The sequence below is a fragment of the Pinus tabuliformis genome, chromosome J (assembly GCF_031772625.1).
Source record: "Pinus tabuliformis cultivar Carrire ecotype Pingquan chromosome J, CPIR1, whole genome shotgun sequence".
NCBI classification, from domain to species: Eukaryota; Viridiplantae; Streptophyta; class Pinopsida; order Pinales; family Pinaceae; genus Pinus; species Pinus tabuliformis.
In genome coordinates, this window is record NC_142295.1 from 109,935,672 (window position 1) to 109,951,065 (window position 15,394).

General features: G+C 41.2%; 1 protein-coding gene across 1 annotated transcript in view; it reads left to right on the forward strand.

Annotated features, from left to right (window-relative positions):
• LOC149225772 (alpha-mannosidase-like) overlaps positions 1-15,394 on the forward strand; it is a 507,303-nt gene that overhangs the window by 100,923 nt on the left and 390,986 nt on the right. The window contains exons 10-14 of the mRNA XM_089377307.1: positions 130-223; positions 359-526; positions 805-978; positions 1,200-1,265; positions 1,388-1,444. Of these exons, the coding sequence (XP_089233433.1) occupies positions 130-223; positions 359-526; positions 805-978; positions 1,200-1,265; positions 1,388-1,444 (559 nt within the window). The remainder of the gene's footprint in view (positions 1-129; positions 224-358; positions 527-804; positions 979-1,199; positions 1,266-1,387; positions 1,445-15,394) is intronic.

Genomic DNA, 15,394 nt, shown 5'->3' on the forward strand with positions numbered 1-15,394 from the left:
CCATAAATCAACAATAGTAGCTTCCCTTGTAGGAAATCACAATATATATTTAATCGCCTCTGCAGCAGTGACTAATATTCTTTTGATGCATTTTTTCTTGCATAATAAACTTTTTTTTTGGTTAAACAGGTATGCAGACTATTCAAATGCTTACTGGACTGGATATTTCACCAGTCGACCTGCTCTGAAAGGTTATGTGAGAAAACTCTCAGGGTTTCTGCAGGTACATTTGATCTGGATCTGACTAATTTCTCCAGCATGGTGCTCTCGGGGTCATTTATGTGGTGTTTTTGGTATTATTTCTTGTGAGCTTTTGAATTTTCATTTTATAACTGTCTTGGTAAACTATTCTTTGCAGGCAGCAAGGCAATTGGAATTCCTTGTAGGTAGAAATAAGGGAGGTCCGAACACTGATTCTTTGGAGGAAGCAATGGCTATCTTGCAGCACCATGATGCAGTATCTGGTACCTCAAAACAACATGTGGCTAATGATTATGCGAAACGGCTTTCGCGTGGTTCTGTAGAGGTTTAAATCAAGTGGCTTTGTCTCTAACACCCATCCTTGTCTTTTCACTTTATAGTGGGAAGGTTTTATGATAGTGCAATGTTTTTTATGTTTTATCTTATAATATAGTTTTCCATATCATGCGTATTAAATTAGATACAATCAGAAGCAAATGTTTCTTGTTCTTGAAGCTGGCTCCCCTTGAATTTTTTGGTTGATTCAACATATAACTTGGTGCTTTAAATTCTTCTTAAAATATGATGGTAAGCTGTGAGTTTATTTTCACCTTTTCATTTCAGGCTGAGAGTGTGATGAATTTGGCGTTGCTCTGCCTTATGAGTGGCAAGTCAAATAATAATTGTGGGAATAAAATTCCCACCAGGAAAAGAACTCATTCAGAACATCAAAAGGGAAGTTTACTGCAGGAAGGGGATCCCATGAGTACCTTAAGGCAGGGATTAAACCTTGCTCAGGTATATTTTTAAATAGAATTTGCTCCCAGTATTGAATCGGCTGTTTTTAAAGAAAAGCTTTAAACAGAGATTTTCTCCTTTAGGAAAGCTGCATTCTTAAGCATAAATGGTCAGTCATAGCCTATATGCATATACTATTCTTATCAAGTTTTCAGCTTTGGTAATAGTGCATCTTGCTTCAAGAATCAGTAAGCTCTACCTTTTAAGCGTTGTTTGTGCAGTGCTCTCTCATGAATATCAGCTACTGCCCTGAATCTGAAGCTGACTTAGGAGATGGGAGGAGTATGGTGTGGTTCTCATCCTAATACACTATTTTAATTGATTTTTTACTGGTCTGATCTAGCTTTTTATTCTGTTTGAAGTCTGGGTTGCTGATTTATTTGTATTTTCTTGATTGATTTGCTCTCAGATAATTGTTATCTATAATCCTCTGGGATGGAAGCGTAATGAAGTTGTCAGAATCCCGGTATGCTTTATTTGTGAAAGAGTCAATTTAGAAAAATAAATTGACAGTAGATGGAACGTGGTCAAGCTCATTGCATTAAAAAGAATGCAACAAAGTAGAGTCTTTAATATATTTAGAAATAGAATAAAGAATATTTTATCCAAGAAACTGATTTTTCACAGTACAGATATTTAATCCATATTTATTAAATAAACAAGATAATGAATTTTGATCCTCATGGACCTATATCATTTACATGTTTCTTCAACACTTGTTTCATGTGAACCAGAAGTTTGTATGTTTCAATTACAACCAGCCATCAGGTTGACCCTGATGAAGAGAACTACAATTAAGCTGAAGAAGCTCGTAAGAAGTACACCCAAGGGCCAAAACTGAGAAATATACGAGTATTAGGTGCACTAAAACAAATTTCCAAGTGAATAGAGGTATTAAAAGAGTACTCTCATGTCTTAGACTATATCTTCCTGGTTGGGGGTGCACTTTGGTAGGTTCCCCTACCTAACCTTGAAAGAGCTTCATCTCTCCACAGAATTACCCAAGACTGCATGTATAATAAGTGATAATCTAGGCTAGCATGGCAAGATCATCAAAGCAAATCGATTAAAGTACCTTGTTTATCTGGGCAGAATAGTTCTTCCCAGTCGCAAAAAACCTTGACCCTGTTACCCCGTCACTCTTAGGGGTAACTAGAGGAAATTTTCCTTCGATGATCCACATTATAGACAGTGGTCCTGGTGATGTTTTCCAGCATTCTCCACAGACGGTAGCCCGTAGATGCATCTCATGTAGCATGCTCAGCTCACTCATTTGATGATACTCATTTGATGATGGTGACCTGACAGACATGAGGTACATCAGCCATTGTTCTCTACAAAGTGTTTATGTTTAATGTATTTGGCATGTAAGTAGTGATCATCAATTGAATCAGATAATGAATCATGATGCTTGGAAGTTATGTCTTTTGCTTTCACCTTGGTGATCATCACATGTATTCTAGTTGTTTTGCCACTCTTGGGGAGAAGGGTACTATTGGGGGGGATTGATAAGGGCAACCTGCCCATGTCCTTTCCATACATAACACACTCCATCTGTTACCCCTCTGTTGTCCTTTCTTTTGGGTTGGCTGTTATATGTACCTCAGAAAGGTCCACACTTCATGTTCCCATGAGAAGAAGGGGCTTGGATGCTTGAGGTTGATGTAGCTGTATAAAAAAAAGCTGGAAATGGTACCAATGAGAGGTGTTACTAGGCATTTATCCCTTTAAGTCATGTAGACACATTAATTACTTTTGTCTTGGTGATATTTATGAGTTATATTAATGTCATGGGTGGAAAAGGTATTTAAAAGTGTTGTACCATGTACTTTTTTTAATATTAAAGTCAATTGTACTTTATAAAGTGAGTTTATGTGTTAAGTACTAAGTGTACTTTTCTAATATTAAAGTGAGTTGAAAAATCACTTTATGAGAAAAATAGAAAATGGTACTCAACTTGAAAAAGTTAGTAGGAGGCTTTTAAGTAATGGGGCCAATGTGTCAGGGGGTCAATTGTGACAGTTAATCTCAACCACACATCTTGAGATTTGGAGATTAAATCTCATCCATTGAATCCTAGATTTAGGGATTCAATCTTTCCTAAGAGACAAAAGGGAAAAGGGAGAGTTCGTTCTTCATTACACACTCATGAGATTATATAGAGGAGAAGAGGAGAGCAGCTTGAGAAAGGAGGCAGGGTTTTGTGTAGAAGAAAATCGAACAACAAGAGGAGAACTTCAGTTTATATGAGATTTGAATCTCTAAAGTCCGAGTTGAAGCATGAAGGAGGTTCGAATCTCTGTGGTAAGATAGAAGAACCTTCAACGGCTAGGTTGAATGGCATTCCAAGTCAAGGAAAGTATTCAGGCTCCAAAAATCATTTTCTAACTGTTAGCTGAGAGGAGGCTGAGAATTTCGGACTAGGAAGCGTATTTTTCGGGCCAAAATTTGTTGTGGGTAGGGGCTGAAGGGAGTGCTGTCTGTGTGCTATTCCGAGGGTGAATCTCAGCATGTTTTCTGGGTGTGAAAACATCAGACAAATCCCTTCATCTATGCTCAATTCAGATCAAGTTTCCAGGGGTATGCCACTAAGAATTTCGGGACACTAACGACGCTGAAATCGAGGCAATTTGGGCAGAATTTGTGGCTCGAACTTGAAGGAGGAATTCAACAATTTTTGGTTCTGAAATTGTTGCAAATGTGAGAGACAATGGACACTGAATTTGTGTTAGTTTTTGTAGCATTGGATGTGTTCTAGGCTTCTAGCCACAAAATTTGGTGGAGAGGTTAGAATATAAGAGATCTCCAAAACCCAGAAATTGTTACTGGAAATTCCGCCTAGAAATGACTTAATTAGACTATTAATTAGTTTTTAAATATTTCCCAAGTTTAAACTTAGGGAATATGGTTAATTAATCAATATTAATTAAGTCAATGAGAGAATCATCTAGAAACTCACATAGATCGATCCAGAGATGATCCTAGCCATCGACTATACTTTAATCTTGGCCGTTGGTGCTCCAACAAAGGATTATAAGAGGAGGTCAATGTGGTGATGGAGAAGACACTGGAGCAGTTCGATTTCTTGGTAGATCGATTTCCAGAGTAGCAGCAGTCAATTGTCGAAGAGAGGCAGAGATCGAAGCAATGAGTGAGGGGCAGGGACAGTGATCCGGAGGAAGTTTTCCAGATTCAGAGAGGCAGTAGCAAGAGGGTTGAGTTATCCCAGTGAGGCAGCACAGAGCTCTGCGCAGTAGCTTCAAAGAGGGCAATTCGATTTGTTGGAGAGAAAATCGTTCTTAGATCTAGAGGTCGGGTAGAGGTTCTAGAGGGCCAGAGAGATGAATTTCTCAGCAGTAGAAGGAAAAACGACTTCATCAGAGACCAGTCAGAGGCTAGATGTCATAGTGACTGCGCAGTCTAGCGCAGAGGGTGATGTAGAAGCTTCAGGAGGCCGAGTTTTCTGTAGGCAAGTTGTGTTGGGATTGCTTGTGGAGGAAGGGTAATTTCCCTTAAATAATTTTTCCCATATTTTCTTGCTGTGGATTTCTAGTTTCAAGCATCCAGATTGTAGTTAGATTTTCACTGCTGCATAATAATAAAAAGCGTCACTGCTGCACCGGTTTCCCCAAGTTCGGTTTTTCTGGGACATTTGTCCAATAATAATTGTCTCATATATTATGTGTGTGCTCCCATTTCTCAGTTTCTAGCGCATTATTTTTCCATAGTATTTTATTTTGTGAAGGTTGTAGTGTGTTTATTTCGATATTTTCCGTAGTAGATAAATTTTTAAATTAATTAACAATTAGGAGAAATAATACCAGTTGCTGCAATAAGATTCCAGTTTGGAATTTTCACATGGTATCAGAGCACAGTTGATTAGCCAGACAGCTCAGAAGCGAAAAGAAGAAATTTTGCTGCTCAGTAAGAGAAACAGACCGAAATTCCCAAGGGCAGCACAGTGTTTTTCCAGGAGGCCAAGTTGCTTGAGGAAGTTCAATTTTTCTGTGAGGGGCAGAAAAATTTGATCCTTTCAGATCGAGTGATTCTAGAGGCAGAGGGAGCAACTCAATTTTTTGTTGTTGTTGAGTAGATCTCTAATTGGACGTAGAGGGTTTCACAATAGTTCTCTAGTGCAAGACCAGCGTTGGGGTGGAAGAAAGAAGAGCACACACAGAGGGAAAATTTCTCTCAAGGAATTTCTAGTCTCAAGAAGTTCAATTTTCCTTGCAGATTGGCAATAGTTGTAAGCATATCTTCTCACTCCAGAAGGGAGTGCAAATAGCAGAGCAACAACCAAGCAGAAGAAAAGAGGGAGTTTTTGACACTTCGTTGAGATGGCCACTGCAGGCCTTCGTGATCAGGATAGGCTGGCCGCTGGATGGAGCTTCCAACTATGTCATCTGGAAGGCTAGGATGTCCTTCCTTCTAGATGAATATGGTCTGAAATCCTACATTGATAATGTAGTGGTAGTTCCCCAGGATGCAGATCAACAGAAAGAATACAAGAAGGAGATGGCGTGGGCGAAGCGGTTGATCCTGGATGGAGTTCGGGATCATATAGTCTCACATATAGCTGGCAAAGATACTGCCAAATAGATGTGGGATGCTCTCTCCACATTATACCAGGGAACTTTCGAGTAGCGAAAGATGTTTCTTGAGGAGAAGTTGAGATGCATCTGGATGCAAAAGGGGGAAGGCATAGATCCCTTCCTTACCAGGATTCAGGAGGTCCGAGACCAGCTGTCAGCTGTTGGGGCAGCGCCTCAACCCATGAAGCTAGTGCGATTGGCACTCAATAATGTCTCAAAGGAGTGGCAGGTCTTTGTCCAAAGCATATTGGGCAGAGATAAGCTACCAGAGTGGGACAAAATGTGGGTTGATTTGCAGCAGGAGGAGTTGAGACGAGCTCTGTTAAAGAGCTCCATCAGTGGCAGCAGCAACAACGGATCGAAGGTGGTGAAGGAGGAGGAGAATGTGGCCCTCGCATCAAAGGGTCCCAGTCAGGGGCAGGGGGAGCAGAGGAAGAAGAAGAAGGACCTGTCAAAGGTCAAATGCTTGAGATGTGGTGAGCTTGGTCACTACAGTACCCAATGTCCTCTTAGGAAGAAGGACAAGGAGGAGAAGCAGGACCAGCAAGCAGTTTCTGCAGAGATCGACAAGCTGTCCTCTAGGTTGGTGGAATACTTCGCTATGTTTGCAGATATACCTCTAGGAGTGAGGTGGGGAGATTTTGTACTATAGTCCCAGAGAAGTACAGAGATTGAGTAGGGTCCTTGAGGAGTCCACCTCATGGATCATTACCTGGCTACGGGGGCCCACAATATACAGTAGCAGGATGGATTGGTGGCAGTTGATGCAATCAGTACTAGAGTGATAGTTGCAGACTAGTAGTAGTCAAATACTAAGGAGCATAGTGCAATGTTGATAGCAAAGAAGGTGGCTCAGTGCAGAGTTGGAAGCAACATAGATTCTTCAGTGACAGTGCAAATGCTAGTAGCAGTCGGAGACTCGGGAGACAGATGCATCATACTGAACACATATGATTTGGTAGTTTGGATGCTTTTTAGTTGCAACAACAATAGATGAGAGGGAGTTGCAGTGCAAATGCAGTGTTGGCAGTATCAACAGTAGCACAGATGCAACATATATCAGAGTTGCGCAGTGGTTGATGGGCAACAATAGCTAGACATCAACAATGTGATAGGAGATGATACAGAGACAGAGTGTTGTGGCAGGGTGTGCAGCGCTAGAGCACATTCCTCGCTAAGAGGGAGTGTTAGTTTTTGTAGCATCAGATGTGTTCTAGCCACGAAATTTGGCGGAGAGGCTAGAATCCATGAAATCTCCAATACCCAAAAATAGTTTGTGGAAATTATGCCTAGAATTGACTTAATTAGATTATTAACCAATTTTTAAATATTTCCTAATTCCAAACGTAGGGAATATGGTTAATTAATCAGTATTAATTAAGTGAAGGTGAGAATCATCTAGAAGTTCACACAGATCGATCCAAGACTATCCTAGCCATCGATTATGTTTTAATCTTGGCCATTAGTGCTCCAACAGAGGATTATAAAAGGAGGTCGATGTGGTGATGGAGAAGACACTTGAGTAATTCAATTTTTTTGCAGATTGATTTCTAGAGTAGTAGCAGTCAGTTTCCGGAGAGAGTTAGAGATCGAAGCAGTGAGTGAGGAGAAAGGACATTGATCTGAAGGAAGTTTTCCAGATCCGGCAAGGCAGCAGCAAGAGGGCCAAGTTATCCAAGTGAGAAAATCATTCTCAGATCCAAAGGCCGGGTAGAGGTTCCAAAAGGCCGGAGAGACGAATTTCTTAGCAGCAGAATGTTGAAGTTTCTAAGTCTAACTATTAGAAACCCTTCATGTACTTTACTGATTTATTCCTACCTACTTGTTCTGTTAATTAACAAGTTATTTACCATGTAAACACTGGAAATAAATACAAGTACATGCTCAACACATTACATATCATCAACTGAAGGAAACAGAAACAAGCACACAAGTGACACCGTTGTTTTTGGACTAATGTCCCCAGAAAAACCCAATGCGGGAAAACTGGTGCAGCTATCTGAGGGTTTGATTTATTAAGCAGTTTCAGAATACAATTTGGGTGCCAAATCTGGCTCACCCAACAGAGAAAAATCTCGGCAGTAGTACCTCTCTACTCGGAAGCATATATTTCGGCTGAAACCCCGGATAAACACTCCGGCAGCTCCACAGCTCCAATCTGCCCCACGAAACCCCAACGTCAGCCTCTAGGGACTGCATCAGCTCTTTCTGGCCCAGCATTAGCCCAACGTCACTCTGGCTTGGCCTACATCAGCCTTTGGAGGCACTGCGTCAGTCCTCTGGCCCTCTGCGTCACTCACGCTGGCCCTCTGAGGCACTGCGCAACTCCTGGCTGCCTTTGCGTGAGCCCTGGCTGGCTCTGTGTGAACCCTTGGCTGGTTCTGCGTCCCTCTCTCCAGCTACTGCGTTGATCCTCTCGGTGCTATCTCTGCCTCTATGCTTCTGTATTCACTGCCCCTTAGTTGTAACTCTGATCACTCTCTCAACTTTCTCAGCAAACCCAGCCCCAAAAAGTCGAAATCTTGATCTCTTGGTGTGTTCTGCAAGTGACCCTCAAGCCTCCTCTTATACTTTTCTCGTTGACAATTCAATGGCCGAGATTAAGTCCCTAATCATTGGCTAAGATTAGATCTGGCTTGATCCATGACTTTTGGACCTTTCTAACACAATTTTATATTAATTCACATTATTATTTTATTTTCCCTAAGTTTAGACTTAGGGACTCCATTAAAAATATTAATTATTTTAATATCTCTCAAATTGTTTAGAATATGCCCAAACCCTTTATGGGTATTGGAGATCTCATGTGCCTTAGCCTCTCCACCAATTCTCGTGGCTAGAGCACATCCGATGCTACCCCAAATCAACACTCCCTCTTAGCGAGGACTGTGCTCTATTAATGCTCCTCACTGAGCATCACCCTGGTCATCCGGCATTGGTCCCTGTGCTGATGCTAGGCCTGCTGCCCAACATCCTCTGCACTGCCTCATTATGTACTGCTACCCATGGGCCCGCCACTGCCACTGCTGCATCTATACGGCAACTCCCTCTGCATCCGTGCTGCTGCCCATGGCCTTCCCAATGTTGCACGAAGCGGGGACGAAACGGGGACGTTTTTTGGAAGCAGAGATGCAGAAGCGTCATTTTCCAAAAATCTAGGAAGCGAAGCGTCTGCTATATATATATATTTATATTTTTTTGCATTTATACTCAAAACAAACATCCCAAATACCAAATTAGCTGTAGAAGACATGAAAACGTGCATATTTTTGCATAAATCATGATAGATATGGCATCCGTGATTCCATTGTAGTTACTAGTATGTACATCAACCATCTATATTCTAGCAATTACAAACATACATCAAATTTTTAAGCATATTATAAAACATAAAACATAGAGCATATTATGATTTATCTAGCAAGTGAGCAACTGTCAACATTTGTCATGTCCAAAATTCAAATAATAATGTTTACAAAATATGTCACTTAGTCATGTCGAAAATTCAAATAATAAGGTTTACAAAATATGTCACTTGGTCACCGCCAAGACAAAAAAGGTTCAAATTCACAAGCCTACAAGTCTAATGATTAATCTATGACAAAAGTAGTAAATTGTGAATATATCTACTAATCTCTCCTCCTTCCACCACGAAGAGAACGTGGTGGCGGGCCTCCACGTGGTGGCAATGAAGAAGATGGTGCCTGTGGAAGTTGTGGCAGTGGCACTGAAACTGATGAAGACGAACCCCCTGCTGTTGGTGTTGAACCATGGAACCTAGGAACCAAGGGACCAGATGGGGGTGGCATCTCAACACGATCATCATCATCCTGGAATCGCTCAAAAAATTCATACAAAAAAAAAAACACTAGTTAACAAAAAAAATTAAAAACATGAATTAGAGAAATGCTTTATAAGGAAAATTCATACCACAATGGACATACCTGGATAAGAGCATCCTCTAATTGCTCTAATCGCAACACTCCATCCTCCAAATTGGGCTCCTCTGGATTCTTGTCCCAAATCTTAAGGTCTTTATTAGTCTTTGCATCATCATAGTAATGGGACAACAATCACAAGTTGTAATGAACATAAACCAAGCTCTCTGCCCGGTCTAAACTCAACCTGTTCCTTTTAACACTGTGGATGAAAGAATAAGAGCTCCAACACCTCTCTACAGAAGAAGTGTTTACCACCTGTGATAGCACCCACAATGCCAAAGTCTGTAGAAGTGGAGTAGCCCCTCCATGCATGTTCCACCACTCAAGAGAAGAAAAAGTCTCTCGATCTCTAATTGCATGCATGCTCCCAAATGGACCAGTGTTAAGCGTATAGTTGCTCAACTGTCTCCGTACCATGGCAGCCTCCTCCTCATTAGGGATTAATTTACTCAATGCAATCATATATTTTTTGTGAACCTCTTGATCTTGGTGTGGTTTTCTCCTGCTTCCCCCCGCCCCCCAGGTGCTGGTGTTGAAAGCCATGATGGATGATAGTATTTAGGTGTCAAAACATATGCTAATGCATGCAATGGAACATTTAGCATTTCCCATCGGTTTTCCACCTCTGCACGAATATAATTGTACAAGGTGATATCTCTAGGCTCAATAATGTCTTTAATCTGCCCCAACATGCTATCCATTTGCTCATACACTTCCCCAATTATTGGTCGATCTGAATCTCCAAACTTGATCATGTAATAAATTGGTTTGGTGAATTGCAAAACATATTTAACTTGTGACCAAAAGTACATGTCAAGAATAGTGTCCTTGGCTGCATTAGCACCATCTCTATCAGTGGTAATTTCATCCCATGTTTCAGCACACATCATATTAGTTAAAGCTTGTCTCATCTTCACTAGCTGCCTAAAGGTGAGGTAATAACTGATAAATCTTGTCTTTGCAAGTTTAAGCAAGTGCAACTTGGAGTAAGTGCCATAGAAGTAGTTTACCCTTGTATGCCCTATGATGAATTTAATGAGTTGCTTCCCTCTCATGTAAAGCTCATTAATCCACCCACATTCTTTATGCTTCACAATATCATGCATCAAAAGGTTCAATGTGTGAACCAGGCACCCATACCAAAAGATGTGTGGATGAGTACGCTCAATAATTTTTCCCGCTGCCTTACAATTTGCTGCATTATCTATGATCACTTGAACCACATTATTCGGACCAACATCTTTGATTGATTGCAATAGGAGATCTGCAATGTTTTGTGAAGATGCACTGATGGAGGAGGAGTCATGACATGTAATAAATACTGCACCACTAGCAGAAACACCAAGAACATTTATCAAATGTTGGTTTCTAATATTTGTCCACCCATCTGATACAATGGATACCCCACAATCTACCCACTCATTTGTAAAACGTGTCAAAGCTCTTTGAACCTTTGCTTTTTCTCTTTCTAATAACACTGTTCTAGCTTTCTCATAGTTGGGGGACTTGTATCCTTTTGGGGCTTCATTGATGGCCTTTACCATTTCATGCCAATAGGGAGAGCGAAGCACATTGAATGGTACACCGCAAGCACAAAGAAATCAGACTATCTTTCCATCCACATCATCCCTCCCAGCAACATTAAGGAAATCCCCTATTGTTCTTTTACCTCCAAAGCTTCCAAAAGTACCATGAGGAGATGAGCTACCAAATCTAGAGGTTGCACTTGATTCAGAATGAGTTTTTTGTTTCTTGCTTTTTTGTTGTGCAACCTCCTCTATTTGGATGTATTTTCTTCTTTGTTCAGATGAAATGTTTGGGCAAATTTGTATCCCCACAACACCCTTTTTATCATCATTGTCCATCACCCCACAAAGATGCCTCCTCACACGGGTATATGAACCACTAAATGGTTTTTCTCCATGACAACCATGAGGGCACAAAAATTTGTAGCTTCCACCACCCTTTCCTCCTTCAAGTTTGGTCACATAGGTCCACAAGGATGTTAATGCAGCTTTCCCCTCTAGTGTTTCAGTTTTTTTCAGGTTCAACTTTATCCCCTTTCTCTTCAAACCCTTCCTCCTCATCATACATTTGGTCACTCATATTGGGACCGCTGTCTTCTTGTGCTTCTTCCCTTCTATTCCTACTCCCCCTTGCCATTATTAAAACCATAAGTGGAATGATTCATAGAAGCCAAAAGAACACCATCTTGGAATATGGATATAGGTGGTGGACAACTTGCAAGTAAAGGAGCAAGTAGAAACAATGGGAAAGAGTAGGAGAGGGAGGAGAAAAATACAAAAAAAAATGTCAAAAAAATAAGGGAGTTTGGGGTTTGCACTGACCTCTTTAGCTCTTGTAAATGAAGTCCTCCAAGCTCTTACTCCAAGCTCCTCCTTCTCCTAGCTCGTCCTCCTTCACTCCTCCAAGCTCTCCTCTCTTCTCTTCTCCAACTCTCATAAACTCAAAGTGAGTAAATGAGGGATGAATGGGGCCTTTAATCCCTTCATTCCTCACCCTAACCCAAGGTGGACCCACCCCCAACAAGCCAACTCACACAAAAAAAAAAGATTTTTTTTGCTCGCGCGGTGGAAAAAAAAGGGAGTGCGTACGGAATCGTACGTGATCCCATACGATTCGCCGTTCGAAGCGCGACGCTTCTTACAACCGAAGCGCCGTACGAAACGCGCTTCAGACACACGCTTCTGGAATTTCCAGGAAGCGTGTTTATCAGTGCGAAATGCGTTTCGGATGGCGCTTCCCCCACGCATCCGTATGGATTGCGTTTCGGGGTTTAGATCCCGGGGGGGGGACGTTTCCTGCAACACTGGGCTCAGCGTTAGCCCAACGTCACTCTGGCTTGGCCTGCATCAACCTTTGGAGGCACTGCGTCAGTCCTCTAGCCCTTTGTGTCACTCATGATGTCCCTTTGAGGCACTGTGCAGCTCCTGGCTGCCACTGCGTGAGCCTCGGCTGGATCTGCATGAACCCTTGGCTGGTCATGCGTCCCTCTCTTTGGCTACTGCGCTGATCCTCCGGGTGCTATCTCAGCTGCAACTTTGATCACTCTCTCAACTTTCTCAGCAAACTCAGCCCCAGAAAGTCGAAATCTTGATCTCTTGGTGTGTTCTCCAAGTGACCCTCAAGCCTCCTTCTATACTTTTCTTGTTGACAATTCAACGGCCGAGATTAAGTCCCTAATCAACGGCTAAGATTAGATCTGGCCTGATCCATGACTTTTGGACCATTCTAACACAGTTTTATATTAATTCACATTAATATTTTATTTCCCTAAGTTTAGACTTAGGGACCCCATTAAAAATATTAATTATTTTAATATCTCCAAAATTGTTTGGAATCTGTCCAGACCCTTTCTGGGGATTGGAGATCTCATGTGCCTTAGCCTCTCCACCAATTTTCGTCGCTACAGCACATCCGTTGCTACCCCAAATCAACACAGAAGGCATAACGACTTCATCAGAGACGGTTAGAGGCTAGACGTCATAATGATTGCGCAGTCTAGCGCAGAGGGTGACACAAAAGCTTCAAGAGGCCGAGTTTCCTGTAGGCAAGTTGTGTCGATATTGCTTGTGGAGGAAAGGTAAATTCTATTCAATAATTTTTCCCAGATTTTCTTACGGTGGATTGCCGGTTTCAGGCATCCAAATTGTACTTAGATTTTCACTGCTGCATAATAATAAAAACTCTCACTTCTACACCGATTTTCCCAAGTTGGGTTTTTTTGGGGACATTTGTCCAAAAATAATTGTCTCATATTTTATGTGTATGCTGTTAGGATATTCCGACACATAGGAAATAGTTAAGTGCAACTTGGTCTAGTATAGAGTTAGGTATAGAGTTAGGTAAAGTGTGTTTCTTTACCTTGTACATTTTGTAACTTACAATCCGACGGTCACGATATGTAGTGATCCGACGGTTCATTCTCTCCTCGGTATTACCGACACTTGATCCGTGGCTTAACACCCGATTGGTCCATGATTTCTATTTAAAGCGCATGGAGGGTCATTTGTAGAGTAATTCGTCTATGAGAGAAGTATATGTAAATTTTCATTCTTTTATTAATAAATTGCCTGAAGTGGCCGCGTTGGCTCAGGCCGTGGACTGTTTCCCTCTTTGAGGGTTTTAACCATGTCAAAATACTGGTGTATTGATCTGTGATCTGTTTGTGAGCGGTGTCCTTTGGTGTTCTGTCTGAGGAACTTACCCTGTAAATTCCTACATGGTATCAGAGCTATTTGAGGGCCGCGTCCGTTGGTGATCCAAATCTGAAGCCGGTAGAACTGCATCCGACAACCGTTTCCTAGATCTACTGTTTCTGACTGCTTTCGGGCCGAGAGGACTGCTTTGTTGTATTGGGAGCATCTGTTCCAGTGAGGAACCCCTTTCGTTTCATGCGGAAAGGTTTCCGGTAGCCCTAGCTACGTCATTTTTAAGATCTGGAGGTATACAGTGTTTATTTGCAGTTTACAGTATTTTTCTCTCTGTTTATTTCGGTTTCGGTTTATTTAGCTTTTTTTATTACCGGATCTATACCTTTCATTTCTGCGTATGCTCTTTGCCTTGCGACTCTGTGCGATTTGGGCAAATCAGAAACAGAAAGGAAGGATTTTTCTCATGCGTATGCTCTTTTCCGCTGCGCCTTAGTGTGATCTCGGAAAATCAGAAACATTGAGGAAAATATTTAGTTTCCGGCTAAAGCTAACTTCGAGCCGCAAGGTTCGTTTTTTTTGTATGTCCGTGTTGGGTTTTGTGTTTTTTGTTTTGTAGGGAAAAAGAGCTTTCTCAAAGCAAGCACGCAACCCAAAGCATCAACCCCCCCTCTCTCTCTCTCTCTCAAACTTTTTGTATAGCTCACTTGGTGCAAAGCTAATTTATGAGAGTAGAGGTCTTGGGTTCAAGTCTCCATTTTGTGGGGGCGGATTTTTTTTCATTTCCTCACATTCCAGCACTTCGTCGGCGACTTCGTCAATTTTTTTTTCAAAAAACCATAACTTCTTCATCCGGAAACCGTTTTTTTTGAAACGGCCTAATTTTTTGAGATCTTTCCATTGGTACACTTAGTTTCAGCATCTACAGTTTCAGTTTCTGTTAAAAATGGAAAGTCCATGCCAAGTCATTCTTGATAGCACTAACTACTTCCAATGGTGGTCCTACATTGTGGATTTACTTAGAAGTAAAGGTCTTTACAGAATAGCCACAGGCCAAGAGACCAAACCGAAAGATGAAGATAAGGCAGCTAAATGGGAAAATAGGCAAGACCAAGCACGTGGGTTGATAGGGATGTCTATTTCTCCAGATCTTAGATTCCATATTGCAGAACTTGATACTCCTGATGAAGCACTGCAACAAATTACTAAAGTCTTTGGAATTAAAAATGAACTTAAAGCCCATCAACTTGAAAATGAATTGCTTACATTGGACCCCAATAATTTTTCTTGCATTGAAGATTTTTTGTCCAAGTTCAAGACCCTTAGACTTCTTTTGGAAGGTGTTAAGGTTAAGAAAGAAGATAGTAGCCTTATCTACTCCATTCTTACTAAGTTGGGACTAGCCTATTCTATGTTTGTTTCCACCTTCCATTCTACAAGAGAAGCCTTCATTTCTCAAGGACAAACCTACAAGTCCCCTTCCTTTGATTCCTTTTGTGATTATTTAATAAGAGAACAAGAAAAACTCTTACACCTTGGTCTTCTTCATCTTGGAAACTCTTCTAAGAAAGCGTTAGCCGCCCAGCAGCAACCAAATCCAAAGAATCCTAAGAAGTTGTATTCTAAAAAGAATGGTCCTAAACCAAACAAGAGTCCTAAGCAATTTCAGCCTCAAAATGAAAAATCATTTCAACAAAATGATAAGACAAAT